A 27,500-nucleotide genomic window follows, 5' to 3' on the forward strand; every position below is an offset into this window, starting at 1 on the left:
AAAATTAGAATCAACTAGCTCTTTATACCAGAATCATCCTACAGGCAGGATAGTACATACCACGACCTTTGTTAAACCATCGGGCGAGCGCTTTATCGCTGCGCTAAGTATGTGGGTCAATAGTGGAGGTTTGCTTCTCGGGTCACTGCTGAGGCAAATGTTCTTCTTTCTCAATATATTTTCTGGTGTAGTCACAGACTAGACCCGCTCACCTACCCACATGAGCCACCCAGAACCGTCTTCATGCACAGGAGGAGGAAATTAAAATTAAAATCTACTAGCTCTTTATATCAGATCCATCCGACGCCCAAACGACGCACTCAGCAATAACGGTTATATAGCGTCAGACTTATGGTAAGCGATCACGCAGATAATTAGAGAGGAAACCCGCTGCCGCAGCAAGTACCACCCTACAGGCAGGATAGTACATACCACGGCCTTTGCTACACCGTCAGCGAGCACTTTACCACTGCGCTAATTACGATCCGGCATAAAATTATGAAAACATATTTTCATTAATTATAAACAAACTTAATATTCTTTATAAAAAAAGTAATAATAATAATAAAAAGATTTTTTTTTTTTTAATCGTTTTTAAAAAAACACACACCTGATATCCAACGTTTAATATGTTTCCCAAACAATCGAGAGATTTATGCATGAATGACGATGAATTGGGTGTCGAATGCCTTTTCAAACTCTACTCTTAGCAACATACCACGTATCTTTTCAGACTTACTGTAGTATAAAGTATCAAACGTTACGCTTGTGTTGCTCCAGAATTGTGTCATCATCCCTGTATTGAAGGGGCGGGACGTAGCGCAGTGGTATAGCGCTCGCTTGAAGCGCGGTCGTTCTAGGATCAATCCTCATTGGTGGACCAGTTGGGCTGTTTCATTCCAGCCAGTGCACCACGACTGGTATATCAAAGGCCGTGGTATGTGCCATCCTGAATGTAGGATTGTACGTAAAAAAAAATCCCTTGCTACCAATGGAAAAATATAGCGTGTTTTCTCTTAAAGAATATATGTCCAAATTACCAAATGGTTGATATCCAATATATTGCCGATGATTAATACTTCAATGTGCTCTAGTGGTGTCATTAAACAAAACAAACTTTAACTTTTCATGCCGTTATTGAAAATAATATTTCATTATACACATTTTTATTTACAGCATTTTTTTCATATCGGTTTTAAATATAATATTGTGTTTCATAACAGTTTTAGCCCTATTACGGAATTACAATCTATGACATCGATTTCTCATAGAATATATACTCTTCAAAAGAAGAAACGCAAAACCACATTGTCGTAACATTTGGAGAATTGATTTAATTATTGAATGGTGAGTCCGATAATTACCAAATGTTGCAGGATTGTTCACAATTCACTCTAGTCCATTGTGAGTAAGTGATAGGACACACCACCAAGGTCAAGGTCATCTGGAGTCAATACCGGGTGTGGCCTCCGCGTGTGTTGACAACTGCCTGGCACCGCCTGCCCATTGAAGCAACCAGAGTACGGATGACGTCCCGGTGGATGGTGGTCCACTCGGCCTGCAAGGCTGCTGCCAGCTCGGGCAGGGTCTGGGGCTGTGGTTGTCGCTGTCGGAGGCGTCGGTCCAACTCGTCCCATAGATGCTCAATTGGGTTCAAATCCGGTGATGTCGATGGCCAAGGAAGGACATTAATGTTGTTGTTCTGTAGGAAAGCCGTTGTGAGACGTGCTGTGTGAGGCCTGGCGTTGTCATGTTGGAACACTGCGTTGGCGTTGGCCATAACTGGAACGATGTGTGGCCGGAGGATCTGGTCAATGTAGCCCTGTGCATTCAGGTTGCCCTGCACGTGGACCAGGTCAGTTCTGCCAGTGTGTGAGATGGCTGCCCACACCATGACACTACCCCCGCCGAATCTGTCCACTTCCTGCACGCAGTTTGCCGCATAACGTTCACCACGACGCCTATACACGCGACATCTTCCATCATGACGTCGGATCAGAAATCGGGACTCGTCACTGAACCACACCTGTCTCCATCGCAGTTGAGGCCATTGTCGATGAATCTGGCACCACTGCAGTCGGAGTCGACGGTGTTGTGGTGTTAAGATGACACCTCGAACTGGACGTCTGGCACGAATTCCTACCTCACGTAGGCGGTTCCGTACGGTCTGGTCGGATATCCTGCGCAAACCTGGTATTGCTGCGGCTGTGGAGGTGGCAGTAGTCAATCGTTCCCGAAGGTGGCGTACCCGGATGTAGCGGTCCTGCCCGGGGGTAGTGACCCGTGGTCGACCGGATCTAGGGAGGTCACGTGTTGATCCATGTTGCTGGTAACGGTCCCACAGTCTGGAGATGGTGCTTGGGGACACATGGAATGCCCTGGCAACGGCCGTTCTGGATTCGCCTGCGTCTAGTCGGCCGATGGCATTGTTTCTCTGCGGTTCACTGAGACGTGGCATGTCCTGGATTGTCAACTGTCGGCCAGATACAGAGGCCAGGCAAGCAAACACTCTGCACTTTTATACTGTCGGTGTTCATGTTGCACGTGCAGACAACGCACGTGCAGTGGTGACATGCTTTGCACGTGGCTGCGTTTTTGCGAATATTCACATTTTGGAACTTTATTGTACAGTAGCTGCGTTTTATCGAATGTAACCGTGGGAATGTGTTTGGGACATGCAATGACCTTATATTCACAAAGCATGAACCGGTAGGAAACATAAAATCGGAGTTATAACCCATTTGTACCCTTTTGCGTTTCTTTTTTTGAAGAGTATATTTTAAAATAAGTAAAATAGCCCAATTGGCCTATCTACTGGGATGGATTCTAAACCTACAGCGACTCAGACGAGCGTTTTGCCATTGGACTGCGTTCTGCCCATTAGTTAAAAGTCTATAAATTTGAATGACAAAACCTACTTTTTTCACAGATTTATTTTGTTTTCGTTATTTATTTTATTAGTAGCCAACTACGGTAGCATTTAAGATATCAAAACAAACACACACATACACATAGACACACATACACACACACATACACACACATAGACACACACATACACACACATACACACACACACACATACACACACATACACACATACACATACATACACGCACACGCATACACACATACACACACATACACACATATATACACACATATACACACATACACACACACACACACACACACACACACACATATATACACACATATACACATACACACATACACTTTTCTCGGGTAAACACAGTCTAGACTCGCACACCCACACACACGACCCACCCAGAACCGTCTTCATGCACAGGAGGAGGAAATTAAAATTAGAATCTACTAGCTCTTAATACCAGATCCATCCGCCGCCCAAACGACGCACTCAGCAATAACGGTTATATAGCGTCATACTTATGGTAAGCGATCTCGCAGATAATTAGAAAGGAAACCCGCTGCCGCAGCAATATATTTTTATAAGTACCAACCTACAGACAGGATAGTACATACCACGGCCTTTGTTACACCATCGGGCGAGCGCTTTACCTCTGCGCTAATTACCATCCGGCATAAAAGGATAAAAACATAGTTTCATTGATTATAAACGAAATTAATATTCTTTATAAAAAAATAAAAAAATAATGAAAATATGTTTTTTAAAAACACACACCTCATATCCAATGTTTAATATGTTTCCCAAACAATCGAGAGACGTATGCATGAATGACGATGAATTGGGTGTCGAGTGTCTTTTCAAAATCTACTCTTAGCAACATACCACGTACCTTTTTAGACTTACTGTAGTATAAAGTGTCGAACGACACGCTTGTGTTGCTCCAGAATTGTGTCATCATCCCTGTATTGAAGGGGCGGGAAGTAGCGCAGTGGTATGGCGCTCGTCTGAAACGCGGTCGATCTAAGATCAATCCCCATTGGTGGGCCAATTGGGCTATGTCTCGTTCCAACCAGTGCACCATGACTGGTATATAAAAGGCTATGGTATGTTCCATCCAGAAGATGATCTGAACAGATCAGGCCCTTATACGGGTCCCTATGGGCAACCTAGAGAGACACCAACTAGGTGCTAGTAACGAGCTACTCTTGGCAAACTAAGTTCCAAAACATATATATATAGCTACCCTTTTTCCATTCGGTGGACCGATAAAAAAAATGCGCCAAAAGTAATTTCCTTCATTCAAACTGCGCACCTTTTCCCTTTGGCATCAATCCTACGGGACATTCCAAATTCAATAGCACCCAAACCAAACCTCCGCCTGCTACCGACCCCGCTCGGGCTGCTCGTGCTCTCTGGCACCTGCCAGTGCAGGCTGTCCCTTCTCCCACCCACCCCAACCCTTTCCTGTCCTGGACGGAGGAGCCGGCACCTGTGCCCATGACAGGCGTGCGATAAAACAGCTTGCTCTGAAAGTGCACGTTAATCCCTATACCATACCATATCATCCATCCTGAATGTGAGATGGTGAATATAAAATATCCATTGCTACTAATAGGAAGAATGTAGCGGGTTTCTTCTCTAACATAATATGACAAAATTACCAAATGTTTGATATATAATTGTCGACGATTAGTAAATCAATGTGATCTAGTGGTGTCGTTAAACAAAACAAACTTTAATTTTTCGTCCCTGCATTGAATATATCGTTCCAGCCAGTGCTCCACAATTGGTGTAACAAAGGCCGTGGTATGTACTTCCCTGTCTGTGGGAAGGTGCATATAAAAGATCCCTTGCTGCTAATCGAAAAGAGTAGCCCATGAAGTGGCGTCAGACATTTGGTTAAGGACCACACAGATATAGAGAGAGAAACCCCGTTGTCGCCACTTCATGGGCTACTCTTTTCGATTAGCAACAAGAGATCTTTTATATGCACCATCCCATAGACAGGATAGCACATACCACGGCCTTTGATGTACCAGTCGTGGTGAACTGGTTGGACAGTGGCTATGAATGCTATTGAGGTATGTGGATTAGATCTGATCAAACACCCGCCCTAGTCTCCTGTTTTGGCACCCTCTGACTACTACCTCTTCACGAAGATGAAGAAGGCGCTTGGTGGTAATTTTCTCTCAGGTGATGACGTCATGGTATGTTCCATGACCGCTGGACTAATTGTGTTAGTGTACAAGGGGATTATGTCCAAAAATAAATGTGTTTCATTTTCTCCTTCTTCACAATACATTGAACCATCAGTGGCTGTATGATGAACTAATGGAATTTATATTTAATTGTCAGTGATTTAACAAGTGTATTTTACAAGTTACGTGTTTCCAAGTCACCTACAGGATTATCTTTTTATCCTCCTTCTATTCTCTATTTTCAGTTTTTCAATCGTTTCTCACGAAAGTTAAATTTCAGTATTTATGTATTTATTTATGTATTTGGGGCGGGACGTAACCCAGTGGTATAGCGTTCGCTTGATACGCGGTCGGTCTAGGATCGATCCCCGTCGGTGGACCCATTGAGCTAGTTTCCTTTCCAGCGAGTACTCTACAACTAGTGTAACAAACGCCGTAGTATGTACTATCCTGTCTGTGGGATGGTGCATATAAAATATTCCTTGCTGCTAATCGAAAAGAGTAGCCCATCAAGTGGCGACAGCGGTTTTCTTTCTTTCTCGATGTCTGTGTTTTCCTTAACCATATGTCTGACGCCATATAACCGTAAATAAAATGTGTTGAGTGCGTCCCTTCCTTCCTTATTTATTTATTTATTAAAACTTATAGCGATCACACATATAATAAGAGAGGAAACCCGCAGTCGCCACTAAGTCTCCATGGGCTACTGTTTTCGATAAGCAGCAAGGGATCTTTTATATGCACCTTCCCACAGACAGGACATTGCACACCACTGCTTTTATCACACCAGTTGTGAAGAACTGGCTGGAACGTAAAATAGTCCAGTGGGCCTACCGACGGGTGTCGATCCTAACCCTACAGTGCCTCAGACGAGCGCTTTGCCATTGTACTACGTCCCGCCCCATTTAGTTAAAGGTTTATAAATGTATCAATCTGAACGACAAAACCGTAATGCATGGTCAGGGCCGTATATGCACAGTGCACGATTTTCTATATCAATCTGAACAACAAAGCCATAATCCATGGTCAGGGCCGTATCTGCACAATGCACGATTTTCTACATCAGTCTGAACGACAAAACCGTAATGCATGGTCAGGGTCGTATCTCTGTACAGTTAAAGTTTGTTTTGTTTAACGACACCGCTGGAGCACATTGGTTTATTAATCATCGGCTATTGGATGTCAACATGCAGAGTCGAATGGACATTTGGCAAAATAGTCGTTGATTACATGAATCTCTATCTAATGTCTCGTCTATAGAATAACAGCAACTCCTGCGGAGATCATTCACTGGAGATTGCAGCCCAGACTAGCACAGGACAAAGCTCAAAAGAATAAAATGGCTGTGCCATACACTAAAGTGATGTCGGAAATAGAATAAAAATGATTTTCGTCAAATATTTTGTAAATATCTATTTAATGATAGTCTACCTAATTTAGTATTTACTTGTTTTGGCTCTCATTGATGTACAAGGTGGTGTTTAGTCTTGAAATTAAAAGAAATATGTTAGTAAACAGGTGGTTTGTGCTCTTTATTGGAACAGACTATAAAAACAATTGATCAACATATATCAATTTCATTGCTGTTACAATATGTGAGGGACCGTTTCTGATGATGGTTTACCCCTATTCCCCACCAAAACAAAATATTTGTAGACATTTATAAGTAACTTTTTAGCAAAACTGTCAAGAACCATTTTGAGTCTGTGATCTGTTATACTGGTATTAAAGGTGCTATCTTAAAGTTGCATAATGACAGCTATTGCAAATCATGTTTTTATTAAATTTTGCTTTAACATTTAAAGACTACACCTTTAACTATATGCCCATCAATGATTATAGGAAATAATTTTAGCTGCTAGTAGAAAATACATTTTTATTGGAGAATCTTTATCACAAACAGATGCTCACATATACCTTCTGATATAGCACCTTTAAGTGGTTGTAAGATTGTGTAAATTTCTAATGTACTTATATTGAATTTATATTCACTAAATATGCTGGTCATTGAATATACAGACACTGATATTCTAAACAAGAAAATATATTTAATATGTAAGTTTAATCGAAGAACTATTTTATTAGCCGGAAACATCTTGCAATGCAGCAAACTCAGGAATGTCCCTTTAAGTCATCTGACATACGGCTGGTAGGTACTGGGTTCGCAGCCCGGTACCATCTCCCACCCTAGTGCGAGTTTTAACGACTCTATGGGTAGGTGTAAGACCATTACACTGACGTCTCTCTCACACCACTAACCAACTGTCCTGGACAGACAGCCCAGATAGCTGAAGTGGGTGCCCAGGACAGTGTTCTTGAACCTTAATTGGATACAAGCATGTAAATGATTTAATATTAAATGAAAAATATGGTCAAATTCATTAAGTCACTAATGTATTCAATACACGCTTTCATAATATTAACAAAAAACCTCACGAAGTTTCAGCTGATAGGTTTCGAATCTACTGCATTCGCCACCGTGACGTCTATAGAAACAGAAGCACTTTAACCGGTAGTTAAAGGGACATTCCTGAGTTTGCTGTAATTTTTAAAGATGTTATCGACTAATAAAATGTTTCTACGATTAAACCTACATATTAAATATATTTTCTTGTTTAGAATATTAGTGGTTGTATATTAAACGCGTTTCTGATCGTTATAATATTTGTACTAGGTTAATTTTCATTTTATTTCCTAAAAAAAAAAAATTGAAGACAAACTCCAGTTTGGGCTTCTTACAAATATTAAGACGACCAGAAACACATTGAATATACAGATACTGATATTGTAAACAAGAAAATATATTTAATATGTAAGTTTAATCGTAGAAGTATTTTATTAGTCGGAAACATCTAACAATGCAGCAAACTCAGGAATGTCCCTTTAAGAGAAACATCTTACAATGCAGCAAACTCAGGAATGTCCCTTTAAGAGAAACATCTTACAATGCAGCAAACTCAGGAATGTCCCTTTAAAAGAAACATCTTACAATGCAGCAAACTCAGGAATGTCCCTTTAAGAGAAACATCTTACAATGCAGCAAACTCAGGAATGTCCCTTTAAGAGAAACATCTTACAATGCAGCAAACTCAGGAATGTCCCTTTAAAAGAAACATCTTACAATGCAGCAAACTCAGGAATGTCCCTTTAAGAGAAACATCTTACAATGCAGCAAACTCAGGAATATCCCTTTAAAAGAAACATCTTACAATGCAGCAAACTCAGGAATGTCCCTTTAAGAGAAACATCTTACAATGCAGCAAACTCAGGAATGTCCCTTTAAAAGAAACATCTTACAATGCAGCAAACTCAGGAATGTCCCTTTAAGAGAAACATCTTACAATGCAGCAAACTCAGGAATATCCCTTTAAAAGAAACATCTTACAATGCAGCAAACTCAGGAATGTCCCTTTAAGAGAAACATCTTACAATGCAGCAAATTCAGGAATGTCCCTTTAAGAGAAACATCTTACAATGCAGCAAACTCAGGAATGTCCCTTTAAGAGAAACATCTTACAATGCAGCAAACTCAGGAATGTCCCTTTAAAAGGACAGACCCTAGTTTTTATTATTAGAGCCATTTATGATCACTGAAATCAAACATTACTTATATTTTATTGGTTAGATTGTCCATTTCCGTACAACCGAAGTGTTTCTGGTCATCCTGGTGTTTCTAATACCACAAAATGCATTTTTCATATTTTTCATATATATATAACACACGTGCGTCCTGAGAAATAACGGTTATGATGTCGCGTTTTAGTCTATTTTTAAGGGCATTTCAACGTCACAGACTTGTTTCACTCTGTTGTATCCAAATTTGTTACAGGTTTGTAAATTAACGGAACTTAGTGTCCATTTTTACGTGTTGAAACTAGAGTCTAGGTGAAAAATATGCTTTAGTGTTTAAAAACTAGGGGCTGTCTCTTTAATGTGCGCCCTGCACTATATTGCATCGTCCTTGCAAGAATGTTTGCAATGCACCGATAGATCACAAACTGACCTTGGTCTTTAAAACTATACACCAAACAATATCAAATTCCAAAACGAACTGCTACATCAGATGCAGACATGATAACAGCCAAACTTGGGCCAGCAAAGATGGTGCATGTATAGGAAAAAAAAAAAGAGTTTTATTTAACGACGAACTTAACACATTTTATTTACGGTTATATAGCGTCAGACGTATGGTTAAGGACCACACAGATAATGAAAGAGAAAACCCACTGTCGCCACTGTGCGTCGTTAAATAAAACATTTCCTTCCTACAACATATAACCGAAAATGAAAATATGTTGAGTGGAAGGAAGGAAATGTTTTATTTAACGACGCACTCAACACATTTTATTTACGGTCATATGGCTTCGGACATATGGTTAAGGACCACACATATAGTAAGAAAAGAAACCCGCTGTCGCCATTTCATGGGCTACTCATCTCGATTAGCAGCAAGGGCTCTTTTATATGCACCATCCCACAGACAGGGTAGTACATACCACGGTCGTTGATATACCAGTCGTGGTGCTCTGGCTGGAACGAGAAATAGCCCAATGGGTCCACCGACGCGGATCGATCCCAGACCGACTGCGCATCGAGCAAGCGCTTTACCACTGGGCTACGTCCCGCCCCCATATATAGGAATTTATGTAGGTGGGTGGGTGGGTGGGTCTAGATGGTAATGAGCGAAATTTATAGCGGGCTCAAGGAAACTATATTGCGCAGTGGGGCAGGCGAAGGTTTTTGGTGTCGACCTGCCCCTCCCCCCCCCCCCCCACCACCACCACTACCCCGTTCAAACAATTTTTTTTATAGTTTGCAGGAGTGCATGATTCGATCCCATTTAAACTTCTGTCGCCACAGACTAGACAGCCACCCCCACCCCACTCCCTGTGAACATTCCCGCACAAGCGCCTGGGGGTTTCGACCCCGACCCCGACACCCCCCCCCCCCCCCCCCATGCACATGCGCCTGCGAATGCATCTCTAAGCTTGTCGTGTCTTGGGAGTGGCAGTCCTCCAACACGCTGTGCAGGTGGTATGATACATGTTGTTACTCTTTGACTGTACTACTTGTCTCTTGTTAGGACATTCCTGAGTTTGCTGCCATTTTTAAGATGTTATCGACTAACATATACTTTTTAGCGATTGTAATTACGTATCAAATATATTTTTCAGCATACAATATTAGTGGCTGTATATCAAACGTATATAGCGGGGTGCTCTTAATACCGGGGTAATTTTATCTATAAAATAATAAGGAAATATTCCGGTCTTTATAAATATGGTCTTAATACCGGTGTAACAGCCCAAAATATACCTCCACCAAACTATACCCGGGGTTAAAGTGGGCTAGCCTGTTTTATACCCCTAACCTTAACCCTAACCCTCATGTTTTATTTCTAACCTGAATACAAAATTAATTAATTAAATAAATAAATAATAAACGTTTTAAAAAAAAAGCAACTATTGCTTTCATAAAAATATAACTATCACAGATTAGTCATTTTAGTCATTTTAGAAGATATTTCGATATTCTCTAGCCCAAAATATATGGTGGGGAAAAAAACCTCTGGATTTTGAAATACAGACTAGAGAGGTATATTCTGGGCTAGCCTATTTTTGTACCCGGGGTATATTCTGGGCTAGTCCAGTTTATACTCCGGGTATAGTTTGGCGGGGGCTATATTTTGGGCTATTACACCGGGGTTGTCTTAGTGGGATTTCACTGTTTGTGTATATACATGTATACGCAATAAAATATGTTTTTAAGTAAAAGAATATAAAATGTGATGGAGTTTGTGTATACATGTAAATATTGAAATTAAATCAGAAAGGTGGACATTTTGTTAATGGTTTACAATTTAAATATGGCGATCCAGTCAAAGAAGTTGTATGTAGTGTCTGTTATATCGGGGGTTGGACGTAGCCCAGTGGTAAAGCGTTCGCTTGATGCGCGGTCTGTCTGGGATCGATCCACGTCGGTGGACTCATTGGGCTATTTCTCGTTCCAGCCTGTGCTCCACAACTGGTATAACAAAGGCCGTGGTATGTACTATCCTGTCTGTGGGATGGTGTATATAAAAGATCCCTTGTGGTCCTTAACCATATGTCCGACGCCATATAACCGTAAATAAAATGTGTTGAGTGCGTCGCTAAATAAAACATTTCCTTTCTTCCTGTTATATCGATGTCGTTTTTACAGCTGTTTTGTAGAAATGCAAAACACGTTGACGGGGAAAGCCCAGAAAGGACACTACCTAATGCAAACATTTTTTACAAGCATTTGTTTCTTTGAAACCTTCTCTTGTCTCCAGTGTTAAAACAAATTAATATCTCCTATAAACCACCATTATATGAAAGGTTTCATTTGACATTTTGTAAAAACAAATTAATATCTCCTATAAACCACCATTATATGAAAGGTTTCATTTGACATTTTGTAAAAACAAATTAATATCTCCTATAAACCACCATTATATGAAAGGTTTCATTTGACATTTTGTAAAAACAAATTAATATCTCCTATAAACCACCATTATATGAAAGGTTTCATTTGACATTTTGTAAAAACAAATTAATATCTCCTATAAACCACCATTATATGATAGGTTTCATTTGACATTTTGTAAAAACAAATTAGTACTAAAACAGTTTTCCCATTGACTGAATTAGGTAGAAGCCCTTTATGTTTGTATGTATGTATGTAGGTAGGTAGGTAGGTAGGTAGGTAGGTAGGTAGGTAGGTAGGTATGTATGTATATATGTATGTATGTTTGTATGTATGTATGTATGTGTATGCGTATGTATGTACGTGTATGTGTATGTATGTATCTATCTGTGTTTGTCTATACACACATAGATAGATAGATAGATAGATAGATAGATAGGTAGATAGGTAGATAGATAAATTAAATTATTTCTGGCCTCACAAATTGTCTTATGTCGTTGCAGGGACTCGAACCTGTGGCACCGAATCGCTCGCAACTTGCAGAGTTGCCACGATACGTTCTGACCTATCCAGACATCCATAAAAAGGATGCTGTTTAACTCAGCCATATGCACGGAGCCTACAAGTTACGCGGTCGATCCCGCGTACGTGCATGAAACAGTGGGCAGACCTGGCACTGGCTAGTATGTATTGATGTATGAATATCTATATATTGTATGTATGTCCGGTTTGACTATTACATACGTAGATATTAACACACTGGCACAGGGAATAATTAAATCCTGTCTCACCTCACAAACTGTCCCATGCCTTTGCTAGGACTCAACCTTATGGCACCGAATCGGTCGCAACTTGCGAACTTGTCACAATGCGTTCTGAGCTATCGAGTCATCCTTATGTATGTATGTATTTGTGTATGACATTGTATACATGTATATGTATATAAAAGAATGTCGAGGTCAATTAGACAACTCTACAATGGTATTATTATATAGACCTTGATCAGACTTTATAATAAAGTTACAATTATCCTGTTCAATTATTTAGACCCAAAGTTTTTTGCAAATGTTACGTTTATTTCCTATTCGATATTTGTTTTCTTTGCATTTACATGAAAACAAACCCAAACCCCGACAGGTTTTATATACAAATCATCATATAAAATGAACAAAGTTGACTTTATTCCACTTTTTAAAAATCTCTGTGTCTTTTGAATGCACGTTATTTCTCCTATAAATAACTAAGGTCATTTGCATATCAAAAGCATCATTCTATAGTGCGTTTCAAACTAATGTTCGGTTCTATCGTCCTATCCGCACAAATCGTAGTATGACCTATATTTAAGAAAATATCTGTAAACATGAAGCAGGCGCGGATTCAGGTGGGGAGTTCAAGTGACAAAACCTCATTTTGAAAAAAAAATATGTATCAAATATTATAATTATATTGTGGAATACACAAGCGCGCGCGCTGAAGGGAGAGACAGACAGAGAGAGAGAGAGAGAGAGAGAGAGAGAGAGAGAGAGAGAGAGAGAGAGAGAGAGAGAGAGAGAGAGAGAGAGAGAGAGAGAGAGAGAGAGAGAGCGAGAGAGAGAGAGAGAGATACGTCATTTATGTAACGACGCACTCAACATATTTTAATCTGTAGTTATAGGGAGAGAGAGAGAAGAATATGGTATGCATGCGATTGGTGGAGGTGTGACCCTCTGCACAACCCCAACCCCACTTAAGGCTTCTTTTGTATAAGGAGCGGGACGTAGCTCAGAGGTAAAGCGTTCGCTCATGGTAGGTCGACTGATCGATCCCACATGGTGGACCCATTGGGTTGTGTCTAGTTCCAGCCGGGGGGGCCGGGCGGGGTTTTATTTTTAGCCAATTACTTTTACTTTTTGTTTTGTTTTGTTGTGTAATGTATTAGATTGGTTGGGGTTTCTCCACCTTGCCCCCCGTTTTGTCTGGGGGGGGGGGGGGGGGGGGGGGGCTGGGCGGGGTTTTATCTTTAGCCGATTAGTTTTAATTTTTGTTGTCTTGTTTTGTTGTGTAATGTATATATGTTGTATGATTGAATGTGTGATTGTTACTTGGATTATGGGGGGAGGCTTATCTGGCAGTAATCCCCTCCCCGTTCCGGAAACTGCACCTTATACATGTATATAGTTCGTCTTTTTTAATTTGTTTAATATCTATTTTAAAAATAAAATAAAATAAAATATAATGTAGGTTACTGGCATGCTCGCTCATTTAATCTGTTTTATATTTTTTATCATTATTTTAACTATGTTTTAGATTTTTAATTAAACAATTATATAATTAAACAGGGCAGGTAACTGGGTTGGGACACTTTCCTAGTGACCTTCTACTAAAGCTTTAGGTCACTCTACTAGTGACCTTCTACAAATGATTGCCATGACTGGATCGAGCTGCGGTTGGACACGGTGGGGTGGGGGGTGGGGTGTGTGGTTGTGGTGCCGGTGGTTAGGTTTTTTGGGGCCATAGGGCGTAGGCGGTTTGGCCGTAGGTTTCTGTGAAAGTTCCGGCCCCACTTCTCGCCCCCTCCCCCCCCCCCCCCTTCCTCCTGGTCACACCAAGGCCCGAAATACGATTGGTAATCATTTTAAATAAATATTAAATTCAATATAACTTTTCTGTGGGCCGGGCTTACCCCTCTACCCTTTCCCTTGCCTCTGGGGACTAAATAAATGTTGTTGTTTTTTTTGTGGGTTTTTTAAATAAATTATAATGTTTGTATTTTTACTTTTAGACTTCCCCATCTAAATTTGCGTTAATTTTAAATAATTATATAGGTGTAGAGTAGGGATTTCTGTATTTCTTTTGGGAACGCATTCAAAATTATTAATGTCGACATAATATATTTACTCTTTTTGACCTCCAGTTTAAAATTTCAAAATTTTATTATAGTTAGGTTTTTCCTGCCCCGAGTCAGACCACCGATTATATCGGAGGCCGGACTGGGGATAGGCGTGCTCGAAACCATAAAGGTATGTGAGCACGTTTAAAACATATCTAATCTAATCTATGCCTCTTGTCTGAACTCTTGCAACAGTACATATTGGTACAAATCAATTTTCATTGCTTATTACATTCAAAACGTTCTACTTAAATTGATATCATCGAATTCAAATAGTGTATATAATGTTGCATGATTAAAAAACATGGTTTAAATAAAATATGTATTGAAAATGTATAATTAATATTATTAATTAATATATATGTTTAGAGTTGTGACCCCTTTCTTGTTTTCCATTAATTTAAAGGATAATTTTTAGACGATACAAATATGTTTTTTGTTGAATTTCCAAGCAAACTGCTCATTATATATGATGTTTAACGTCATGTTATATCAACCTGTATAAACGTAGAAGTAGTTTTAAAGAGCAATGACCACGAGTTGCAAAACATCACTGTTTCCCCTTTTTGTAAAATCTGTTTGTTTATTTGTTGCTGTTGTTTTTGGTTTTTGTTTTGTGGTAAAATTTGATTACATAAGATACCTGATGGGTACACCATTTGAATTCATTTTATAAATATTTCATTATTTTAAAAAATCGCTTCAAATGAAGTTACAAATGAAAATGTTTTGATACGGAAGAAAATTGTATAATAACTGGCAACTCGTTTATTATCCTTTGTATTCTCATCCCTGTGCACACCTTCAAATATGTTTTTGTTTAAAGACACAGTAGAAAGGATTTTGGTTACAACGTCTATAGTGGACGGTGAATAGCCCAACGGTAAAACACTCGCTTGATCCCCGTCATGTGATCGTTTCCCGTCATTGGGCTATTTTCACTTCAGCCAGTGCATAAAAAGACATATTAATATCAAAATATAATTATTGTACTTGTGTACATGTGTGCTTGCGTGAACACATATTACAAGACATATTATAGTGATAACAATTTAAAGACACCTTAATTGGTCTAAACGCATAAGGCAGAGGCAGTAAATAAGTTTAGATGCAACAGACGTTTACATTTGTTTTACACCTGATTTTTGAGCATATGTAATAACTCAATATTATATTCGTATCCGTTGGATATTATTTATCTTACAACTCGTTGTTTAAACAAGTATCCAACTCGCTTTCGCTCGTCATAAGATAAATGGTATTTGCAGTTAGCAGTATTCTTTTTTCCCCATCTCTCTTTTCAACTCCCCCCCCCCCCCCCCTCTCTCTCTCTCTCTCTCTCTCTCTCTCTCTCTCTCTCTCTCTCTCTCCCCCCCCCCCCCCCACCAACAGTCTCTCTTTCACATTTTCTCTGCACATTGAGTTAGCTACATTTTTTTATTTTTTTAAAATCATACGTATTTTCAAAATATTCTCGCAGGTATTTGTGTGCGCGCGCATACATAGGTGGGACATTTTGTGAATATACACACATTAGAAACATGTGCGCTTGAAAACTGTTTTTAAAGTATAAAACATCAGTATTGGTTAAGATCATATCACCATCTCTAACCATCTTACCAGGACACGGGACTTGTGTATCACAGGACAACTGGACAAATATATATATATATATATATATATATATATATATATATTTGTTTTAAGAAATAAAATATGAAAAAAAAAAAATATGGAAACAAATAATTAAATTACTACAGATATTGCTATCTCTAAAAGCAAACCCTTAATCTGAGATAATAATCTTGGCCCACGTGTTCAAAACATAGTTAAATGAACCCGGTGTTGATATAATATTTTACATTTGTTTGTAGAGACAAAACCCCACAAAAAACAACAAAAAAACAAATAAAAACAACTAAACAACTAAACAAAGCAAAAAAACAAACAAACAACAACAACAACAAAACAAAAAAACAAACCCAAACACATTTTATATTTGATTGTGTATTGGTACCTTTGGCTGTTCTAAATCGATATTCAACATCATGATTTCAATTGTTATATGTCTTTCTTCCACCTGGCTGATAGTAATCTTCGTTATTACACAATGTTAATACAACATAGTATCATATTAAAATTGTAATAAAGAATACATCCATATCCGTTGTTCTCATGAGATGTGATATCTCACAAACTGACATATGTCTGATCATTTTTATTCTTATTAACAAGAAAAACGTCATGGCGGTAACAAAATGGCACTACTAAGTAATGCAAAAGCATATGAGTCACGAAAATGGTAGGACTACTTTCAGTTTGTGATCATGTGACAATATTATTTTACTGTGAAATAAGCAGCGGTTCAAAACAAATTCAATGAGCAAATTAATTTTATGTATACAATATAAATAACAGGACTACTACAATTTAAGCTTCAACAGTTAGTAGCACATTTTACGTTTAGCGCCAGAAACATTCATTAATTCATTCATTGATTCTGCTGAGGTCTGGGCTAGACAGCCTGTCTCTGACTCCCTGGCATTATTTTGTGACGCCAGTGTCACTAACTCTAAGATAATTAGCACTTAATTATAATCTATGAGTAGATGTTTCTTGAGTTCTCCTCCATTCATCCATGAATGTGCACAATATGAGTTGTAACTATTTTTACAAGCCAACATCGAACTTGCCTTAAAGCCAATGAGAAGGTGAAGTCAAGCAGTTCAAATAGAAATGTGTTATGACTTTGCCATGTCTTGTGAAGTCTACTAAAAGCAGTATATTATTCTGTTCTTCCAAAAGTCATCTACTTGATGCCAGCCAACCTGCAAATGAATGAATCAACACAACAATGTGATGTTTCTATGCAAACTCCAGTTATGTGAACTGTATGATAATCTATATGACAGAAGCTTCCTGTACTATCTTCTGTTATGGTACACTATTGGAACCGGTACATTGCATTCTGCCTCCCAAAGGGGCAGGGTTTGTGCAAGTTCGTGTCAAAGTCACGGTTCTCTTGCAGTTGGATTCGAAGAGGCTAACAGTCTGTCTCATCCAGACTGACCACTGTCCGTCTACTGTGAGAAACAAGAGGTCAATGATTGGACATGGGATTGCCTCAGGATACACTCTGTCAGTATTTTAGCACTGAAGGAGAAGACCGTTTCATAGAAGTCTGTACTAGTAGTTTGTAAATGTAGACAGTAGTTTGTAAATGTAGACAATATTTAATATAACAATCACAGGCACAGTTTGGACATAGCAATAGCTCAGTGTGTACACTGTCAATGTCTTGTAACTGTAGTTAGTGATGAAACATCAGTCACATTGCTTAGACATAACTCAATATACACACTGTCATTGTTTTGTGACTGCACGTACACCATGTGTCAGTGTATAGTTAATTCTAGTACTTTGTAATTGAACAGGGGCGGGACCTACGTCCCAGTAGTAAAGTGCCTGCTCGATGCGCAGTCAGTCTGCGATCGATCTCCGTTGGTGGGCCCATTGGGCTATTTCTCGTTCCAGATAGTGCACCACGACTGCTATATCAAATGCCGTGGTATGTACTACGCTGGCTGTAGGTGCATATAAAAGATCTCTTGCTGATAATCAAAAAGAGTAGCCCATGAAGTGGCGACAGCGGTGTCCTCTCTCAATATATGTGTGGTCCTTAACCAAATGTCTGACGCCATATAACCATAAAATAAAATGTTTTAAGTGCTTTGTTAAATAAAACATTTCTTTCTTCTTGTAATTGTACAGAGTGTTTGATATATTGATCATACTCTCAGCTTGGACATAGGAATAAATATATATGCAGACTGTCAATGGTTTTGTCTCTGTATGGTGTTTGATATATTAGTCAGAATTACTGCTGTATCATGTATACAATCATCTACCCACTCTCCTACAGTTAGAGTACTGCAATGTGCACGACAGGACCGTTATTTGGTCTTTTACATTTACCAAAGGCAATATTCAGCTGTTCTAAAAGTCATCTACTTGATGCTGGCCCACCTGCAAAGTAATGCATCTACACCAAGAAACAAAGCGTCTAAACACTCTCTACTTGTACGAACTGTATGATTACCTCTACTACAGGCGCCTCCTGTACAATCTTCTGTGATGTAGTTAATTGTGGGTCCACTACACTGTAGCCCTCCTCCTGAGGGGGCGGGGTTTGAACAAGTTCTTGTCAAGGACACAGTTCTCTTACAATTTGATTGACAAAAGCCAACAGTCTGACTCGTCCATGCTGACCACTGTCCTTTCACTGTAATATAAACAAGAGGCCCATGGGGCCTGAATGGCTCGCCTGGTATTTATCTATACCTCTCAAAAGTGAATTATAGCAATAATTATTTATCACAGATGACCCGTTGGTGATTGCTAATTTGACATTAACATAACATATGAGTAAATTAAGATATACATAATATGTATGTATTGTAACCCAAGCCAATAAATGACAACGTTTATCACAGCATATGCCTGAACATTTTATGATTTTAATTTCACTTTTAGCATTATTAGGTAATAAATGAAGATTAATTTGTGTGATGGTTGTGTTCAGAAAATGGTCGTTTGAATTTTGTTTAAAATCAGTGTGGTGAAACTTCAGAAGAAGCTGAAAATGTGTGAGGAAACCAGCCATATTATTGTATTTCCGATCGGCGTGAAAAACAACAGCACTTGGCTAGGGCCACAAGAGAATAATTAATTTTTTGCATGTTTAGTTGAACTTTGCATAGTGGAATTTGAGAAGAAGTAAAAAATGACTCGAATAACGGCCATGATAGCCTTAGTGGATTGCTGACCACTGTCCATTCACTGTAATAAAAACAAGAGACCCATCGGCCTGAATCGCTCACCTGGCATTTAACTAACTATATCTCCCAAAAGTGAATTATAGTAATATTTATTCATCACAGATGACCTGTTGGTGATGTTAATTTGATATTGTACCAAGTATGGTTGAAATCTCCCTAGCAGAAAAGATCATTTGTAGTAAATGTTGTTGAATTGGCTGGTGGGCCTTAAAAAGAAGTAAAAAATGTATCAACCAATCAAGCCAAGAAGGCCAGTTTGGATGTTGAATTGGCCAAAACATGTAGGAACACTTGGTCAGTGCCCTGAGAAGATCATTTGGATCATGCTTGGTTGACATATCTATAAATACGAGCAAGCTGCAGAACAGTATGTGTATCTATCTGTAAGTAGACCAGTAAAACTAAGCAAAAAGTTAGATGAACAAGTTACAACCGAAGGATTTTGTTTCTAAATTGTTAAGATAATCACACTGAACATTATATCCAAAATTTGTTTCGCATCTGGCACCCATTTATTAATATACTATAACTCCTTTCAAAGATATAAAAAGCTTTTCTTATATATTTTAGTTATACACACTGTGTGATTACCTAAACGGCAGTCACCTCCTGTACAATCTTCTCTCATGCTGTCACTAGTGGATCCACTACACTGCAGCCCACCTCCTGAGAGGGCGGGGTTTGTACAAGATCTTGTCAAGGACACGGCTCTGTTACATGTTGACTGACAGAAGCCAACAGTGGGGGTTTTCTCATCCCTACCCCACCGTCTTATATCCGTAAATTTTAGTCACTTCACAATTTTAATCCCCAATAAGACATGAACGTCTTTGGTTTATGTAAAAAAAAATATTTATAAAAAATAAAAAATACAGTAATGTCTCTTGAATTATGTTTTAGAATTGTTTCTTAAAATAAGTGAAATGTCAATGTCTGTCGATAGAAAGAACAAAAGGGAACATTATGGGGCTTGTGGATTGTTTTTCACAAATCCACATTTCCTTGTGCACACTCCACTACATAGTGTTTGATATACCAAGTCTTATCGTTCCTAAATGGACATACAGATAACACAATGTAGCATGCAGCCATGCATCCTGTGACCTGATAACCCCTACATGATAATCCAAAGTGTTATTATGTCACTGCCGTTGCTAGCACGATAACCTTGGCATCACTATCTGTTATCAGGTCACTAGGAAATGAGTTGTGCGCATGACAGATGTTTGGTCAATTTGCATTTAGATAGTTTCCTCATTTTTCAAACATCCATTTACAAGAATAACTGTTAAACTGCATAAATAAATACAGCATTTACACTTACCGTAACATCAAATTACCTGTTACTTTCCAATTCCCTATTATTCCCTCCCATTTGGAACTAACCACCTATTTTAATTAAACATTTTGAAAAAAAACAAAAAAAACAAGTAGCTTCCTGCAAATAATGTTTACATTAGAACAGCGTCTGACGTCACAATAACTAGCAGCCAGCGATATAGATTTTCATGTCACATATTAACCTGAGTTTATTTTTTACAGAAAAAGGTATACAAATTGTAATGTGACACAACAGATTTTGAAATATAAGCAAAGTATTTTATTTAAAATTTGGAAACATATACCTTTTTGGCTGTTTGTGCCATTCCTAAGATGCTTTTGGGCACCTGCTATTATCCGACTTCCGGTAGTAGTTTTTACACGATAATACTAATAGTTTCTATACCACTTTTGACTGCAACATATTATCAAAATATAACTTGAAAGGGGTTGCGTGATAAAAAAAATCATCAAAGTATCGTAGTTGTTTGGTTTGGTTCGATAATGATGTAACTGGTTTGCTGCAACTCGCCTGTTACATCGTTATCTAAACCTCAAAATAACCAGGATATCAAGACGTAGTAACCTTATATTCTATACATGTACATACACACGGTCAACTGCACGTACACACTACAGACCGTTTGTACTAGTATCTTATACTCAGTACTTCACATAGATTTTTAACAACAAGCATTACTTGGACATAGCAGTAACTCCACTGATTACGTGCGGGCAGAGGACGATGTGTCTAGACACATTCTAGTCATCTTAATTGTATGATTACCTGAACACCAGCTGCCTCCTGCACAAGATTCCCTGATGGTGTCACTAGTGGATCCATTACACTGTTGTGCGTCTCCTGAGGGGGCGAGGTTTGTACACGATCTTGATAAAGGCACAGTTCTGTTACATTCTGACTGATAGAAGCCAATCATCTGTCTGAACCATACTGGCCACTATCCATTTGACAATGCATACTGCTAATGGTTTGTAACTATATACAATATGTGCCATAGTAATCAGACACACTGCTTGGACATAGCAATAATTCTATATAGATATTGACAGTATTTTGTAGCTGTATATCGTGTTTGTTATATCAGTCACTCTAAGCACTGGATATGGAAATATCATCTTAATATACGCACAGTCAGTGTCTAGTAACTGTATCTAGTGTTTGATATATCAGCCACATTAAGCACTCCTTGGGCGTGAAAATATCTCAGTATACACACAGTCAGTGTCTAGTAACTGTATCTAGTGTTTGATATATCAGCCACATTAAGTACTCCTTGGGCGTGAAAATATCTCAGTATACACACAGTCAGTGTTTAGTAACTGTATACAGTGTTTGATATATCAGCCACATTAAGCACTCTTTGGGCATGAAGGTATCTCACTATACTTAACGTCAGTGCTGTGTAACTGCATGTATTCACCATTTGATAGACGTTTGTACTAGTAGTTTGTAATTGTATATAGTATTCCAGGTACCAATCACAAGCACTATTTAGACATGAATGCTTGATTCTGTAATAGCAAGAACGATGTTGCTAGCCATATTTTATTTATACGAACTGTGTGATTACCTGTAAGGCAGTTACCTCCTGTACAATCTTCACTGATGGTGTCGTTACTGGCTCCACTACATTGTAGCCCTCCTCCTGAGGGGGCGGGATTTGTACAAGTTCTTGTCAGGGACACGGTTCTCTTACAGTTTGATTGACAGAAGTCAACCCTCTGTCTGAACCATGCTAACCACTGTCCATCCACTGTAATATAGCAAATTATCACAATTAATGGGTGCAATATTTAATGGTAGCTTGTACTGATAGTTTGTAAATGTACACAATATTTCATATATCAATCAACAGTACTATTTTGACATACCAACAACTCCCGTGGATGCTTGATTCTATTACTAGACATATTCTAGTTATACGAACTGTGTGATTACCTCCACGACAGTTGCCTCCTGTACAATCTTCACTGATGGTGTCGCTACCGGCTCCACTACATTGTAGCCCTCCTCCTGAGGGGGCGGGATTTGTACAAGTTCTTGTCAGGGACACGGTTCTCTTACAGTTTGATTGACAGAAGTCAACCCTCTGTCTGAACCATGCTGACCACTGTCCATTCACTGTAATATAGCAAATTATCACAATTAATGGGTGCAACATGGGTAACAAAATGTTTGTCAATCTACAGAAATTAAAAATGCATTCCACTAGTGGTGTGTAACTATATAGCATAAGACCGGCCTCGGTGGCGTCGTGGTTAGGCCATCGGTCTACAGGCTGGTAGGTACTGAGTTCGGATCCCAGTCGAGGCATGAGATTTTTAATCGAGATACCGACTCCAAACCCTGAGTGAGTGCTCCGCAAGGCTCAATGGGTAGGTGTAAACCACTTGCACCGACCAGTGATCCATAACTGGTTCAACAAAGGACATGGTTTGTGCTATCCTGCCTGTGGGAAGCGCAAATAAAAGATCCCTTGCTGCATGTCGTAAAAGAGTAGCCTATGTGGCGACAGCCGGTTTCCTCTGAAAAACAGTGTCAGAATGACCATATGTTTGACGTCCAATATCCGATGATAAGATAAAACATCAATGTGCTCTAATGGCGTCGTTAAAAAAAACCCAACCTTTTCTTCTATATACCATATTTGACATTAATCAGTGGCATTGATTGCACATATTAATAATTATATACAGTAAATGGATACAGCGTTTGATATACCAATCAATTTATGCATTCTTGGACATGACACTAATTCAATATGCACACTGTAAATGCTTTGTAACTACACGGATGCACTCATTATTGGTAGCTCGTACTGGTAATTTGTAAATGTACACAATATTTCATTAATCAAGCAGTTATACTATTTTGATATACCAGTAACTCCAGTGAATGCTTGATTCTATTGCTAGAAATATGCTAGTTATACGAACTGTGCGATTACCTCTAAGACAGTTGCCTCCTGTACAATCTTCACTGATGGTGTCGCTACTGGCTCCACTACACTGTAGCCCTCCTCCTGAGGGGGCGGGGTTTGTACAAGTTCTTGTCAGGGACACGGTTCTCTTACAATCTGATTGACAGAAGTCAACCCTCTGTCTGAACCATGCTGACCACTGTCCATTCACTGTAATGTACCAAATTATGACAATTAATGGGTGCAACATGGGTAATAAAATGTTTGTCAATCTATAGACGTTGCAAATGCATTCCACTTTTGATTTGGAACTATGTACAATATTTCACTTATTAATCAGAGGCATTGCTTGCACATATTAATAATGTGAGTTTCATCTGGGTAAAAAAAAAAATGCAACTTTATTTCATTTAGTACCACTGTGTCACGTAGCCTTGTGCTTGAAACATGTATGGGGTACCTGTAAAAAACCCACTTGAATTTTGTGCGGAACTAGGGTAGTCATAGACGCTACCTGTTATCTCAGAAATGAGCAGCTTGACCCTCAGTTTTGGCCCTTACATATTGCAGCCTGGTCAAGAATGTGTGTGGGTGGGGGTGGAGAGGAGGGTTGATTGAACTGCCCCTGATTTAAGCGATTTAAAAACAAAATATTGTCCAGAGAACTGTTCTATAAACATCGCATAGCACAGTCTAGGCCTTCGCCCCTGTACAATATCCTGCGTATGTACCTGCAGGTCACTTTCATTTTTTTTTTTTTACCAACAGCAGATTAACAGTCAGTTAAACTAAACAACCTCTAAATGTTGGCCCCTGACTGATTGGAAAAGACATGGGGATTTTTTAAATTAATTTTAATGAGGAATTGCTGGTCCAGCAAATGACACCTGGCCATGTGCGTGGCTTAACTGTTGAAAATGAGGTGAAGTACACATGGCAAGTACGCTAACTGGAAGGAAATGTTTTATTTAACGACGCACTCAACACATTTTATCTTCGGTTATATGGCGTCAGACATATGGTTAAGGACCACACAGATATTGAGAGAGGAAACCCGCTGTCGCCACTTCATGGGTGATTAGCAGCAAGGGATCTTATATATGCATCATCCCACAGACAGGGTAGTATGTACCGCGGCCTTTGATATATCAGTCGTAGTGCACTGGCTGGAACGAGAAATAGCCCAATGGGTCCACCGACGGGGATTGATCCAAGACCGATCGCGCATCAAGCGAGCGTTTTACCACTGGGCTACGTTCCGCCCCGTACGCTAACTGATTCAGGGCCTCGTTCCATCAAGCGATCTTAGCGTTAAAATCACCTTAAGTACATAATACATAATGTTACATTTAAAACCTCAAGGTAGCGCATTGGAAACAGTGAAATATAGCAAAATAAGGCACTGGCGGCTATTTTTTTTTAACGTCAGATTGTTTGCTTTCCCGCGCTCCATTTCTGTCCAACTTTTAATGTGTTGTTCAGTATGTCTGAAAGTACAAGAAATGACAACAAAATGTTGTGTTGCAATTTTGTTTTTATGTATGGCGCTATATTGACCCGCCTAGAAGGACAGACGTCTCTTACAGTTTGATTCACCAGTATCAACAGTCGTTCTATGCCAGGTTGACCACTGCCCTTTCACTGGAATATATATTATATATATATATATATATATATATATATATATATATATATATATATATATATATATATATATATATATAGATATATATTTATATAGATATAGATAGATATATATATATATATATATATGTATATAACGCACGTTCGTGATATTTAAATTTCGCGAATAACAAAACCCAACTAAGTCTGGAAAAACACCTTATTTTTGGTGTAGTTGTTATGAATTTATACAGTATCTGGAAAAGCGATGTCTTCTTTTACTCAACATCAAACAATTGTCTTCAGAACAGAGTAAAAAGAAATACAGCTTACGACTTTATTTGTTAACAATTAAAATATACCTTTGGTAGCCAAAAGAATTAACCTATAGTCGCAACGTGATTGGAGAGGCGCTCATTAATATATAATAGAAGATAAAAAAAACACAACTTAATTAAGCTTGTGTAGTCACCTGTTGTTTTTGCATTATGTTGAGCTTCATTTCCGGAAAGCTGCAATAAGTTAATTACATGTAGGGTCTAGCAATTGAGAACAAATGTGAGTAAACAGACATTAGTGGTCATGATTGGCGAAACGGAAGATGTCTGTTACGTCATAAATTGAAAGATAATTATTATGACTCTTTTGTTTATTTTTGTCCATGGTTTAATAGTTTACAGAAAATCAGACCTAAGCACACTCTAACATGGAAAATAACGCATGCATATAAATGTAACGACTTGAGGTTGGGCGCGAACAACGCAAAAGTAATACTAACACGTTTTTTCCCCGGTTTACAGAATGTACATACATAACGATCAGTGGGTACACGACGTGTCACAATATTCGATCTTCTACAGAAAAAATATATACACACAGTGGTTAGTTTAATAACTGTATACAATGTTTGATAAAAAAAAAATAGTACCAGTCACAGATAAGAATGACAAAACCCAGAGCCAGTTTAAGGATCTGCGGGGCGTGTATCACAAATAACAGCGGGGCCTCCTTCCCAGGATATATATTTTGCAAAGGACTCGGGGGAAAATGACCTGGACAAAAATAAATGTACACATCACCGCGGGGCCCCATGATTGGCGGGGCCAGTAGTACGTGCTGCATGTGCTACTAGTATAAACTGGCTGTGGCAAAACCACGAGCATTATCAAGAGTCTTAACTCGGCACAAATCACAGATGTTTTGACAAGGTCGTGATTGCCCAAGGTTTCATCAGTTGCTCAGGTTCTTGTCATTTTCTTCACAGCTCACGTCTTAGTAGATATATTCAGTATGCAAGAAAAGTGTAGCTTTTCTCTGAACGATTATTCTTAAATTCTACACACCCTCTACTTTATGCCAACATATCTAGAAATGAACGTATCTACACCATTCTATGTGTGTATTTTGGAGGGCATGGACACTTTTTTTCTGGACACATTCTAGTTACGCAAACCGTATTATTACCTGATCAACAGCTTCCAAAATCAATATTTGTTACTACCCAAACTATGTGATTACCTGCTGGACCGCAGCTTCCGCCAGTGCAGGCTTCTCTGATAGTACCATTGCTGGGTCCACTACAGTCCCTCCCTCCTCCTGAGGGGGCAGGATTTGTACACGTTCTTGTCAGGGACACAGTTCTCTGACACTCCGTCTGACAGAAGCCAACATTCGATCTAACCCAGGCTGACCATTGTCCATCCACTATAATATGACAAATTATAACAATCTGTGTGTGTAATGTGAATAACAGAATGTTTGAGCACCTACAATAAAGGTATACACTCTACAGATTTGTTTATGACCAGACCATACACTGTGTTTGATGTATTAGGTTTGACCAGTGGTTAATAATCGGATCATATCGTGTTTGAAATATCCACCACAAGCACTGTATGGACATGAATATAACCCAGTGTACAGCAGTGCCGCATCGAACACTGTACAGTAATTGAGGGTCTTCTTGAGGTAGCAAACAGGATACTTTTAAACTCGAAATGATACCTATAAAGTAGTTTCTCTTGCAGTTGGTCAGGATATGCTCAGCTGTTGCTATCACATAATATCATCACTGGTTTGACAGTGATTCACGATTGCATGCAATCACAGCTACATTTTGTGCTAGTTTTGATTTAGTAAACTAGTCTAGGAGTAAGAAGTCTTCTTTGGGTGGTGCAGGATGGATTTATGTTTCAGGAAAAAGGATTTCTGGCGAGTGGCAGTTCTGCTATAGACGAGGCACTAGATAAAGATTCATGGAACGAACCATTATTTTGCCTAATGCCCATTCGACTTTGCATTGTGCAGACATATGGTTTTCGTTATGGATTATGATTTTGTGGTTCAGATTCTGAGAGTGCAACTGCTCCCCCC

At 38.9% G+C, this 27,500-nt stretch overlaps 1 protein-coding gene across 12 annotated transcripts in view; it reads right to left on the minus strand.

Moving 5' to 3' along the window:
- Positions 1 to 27,500, minus strand: part of LOC121373200 (coadhesin-like) — a 60,321-nt gene that overhangs the window by 18,124 nt on the left and 14,697 nt on the right. For 10 of the 12 annotated variants that reach the window (XM_041499668.1, XM_041499665.1, XM_041499663.1 and 7 more), the window contains 5 exons: positions 26,646 to 26,831; positions 23,532 to 23,714; positions 22,523 to 22,705; positions 22,155 to 22,337; positions 18,504 to 18,686 (listed from right to left, as the gene is read on the minus strand). In XM_041499668.1, coding sequence (XP_041355602.1) covers positions 18,504 to 18,686; positions 22,155 to 22,337; positions 22,523 to 22,705; positions 23,532 to 23,714; positions 26,646 to 26,831 — 918 coding nt within the window. Of the gene's footprint in view, positions 1 to 16,395; positions 17,233 to 18,503; positions 18,687 to 22,154; positions 22,338 to 22,522; positions 22,706 to 23,531; positions 23,715 to 26,645; positions 26,832 to 27,500 lie in introns of those variants that run through there. The other 2 variants (XM_041499674.1, XM_041499673.1) reach the window with 2 other exon arrangements.

This window comes from Gigantopelta aegis, chromosome 5, assembly GCF_016097555.1.
Source record: "Gigantopelta aegis isolate Gae_Host chromosome 5, Gae_host_genome, whole genome shotgun sequence".
NCBI lineage: Eukaryota > Metazoa > Mollusca > Gastropoda > Neomphalida > Peltospiridae > Gigantopelta > Gigantopelta aegis.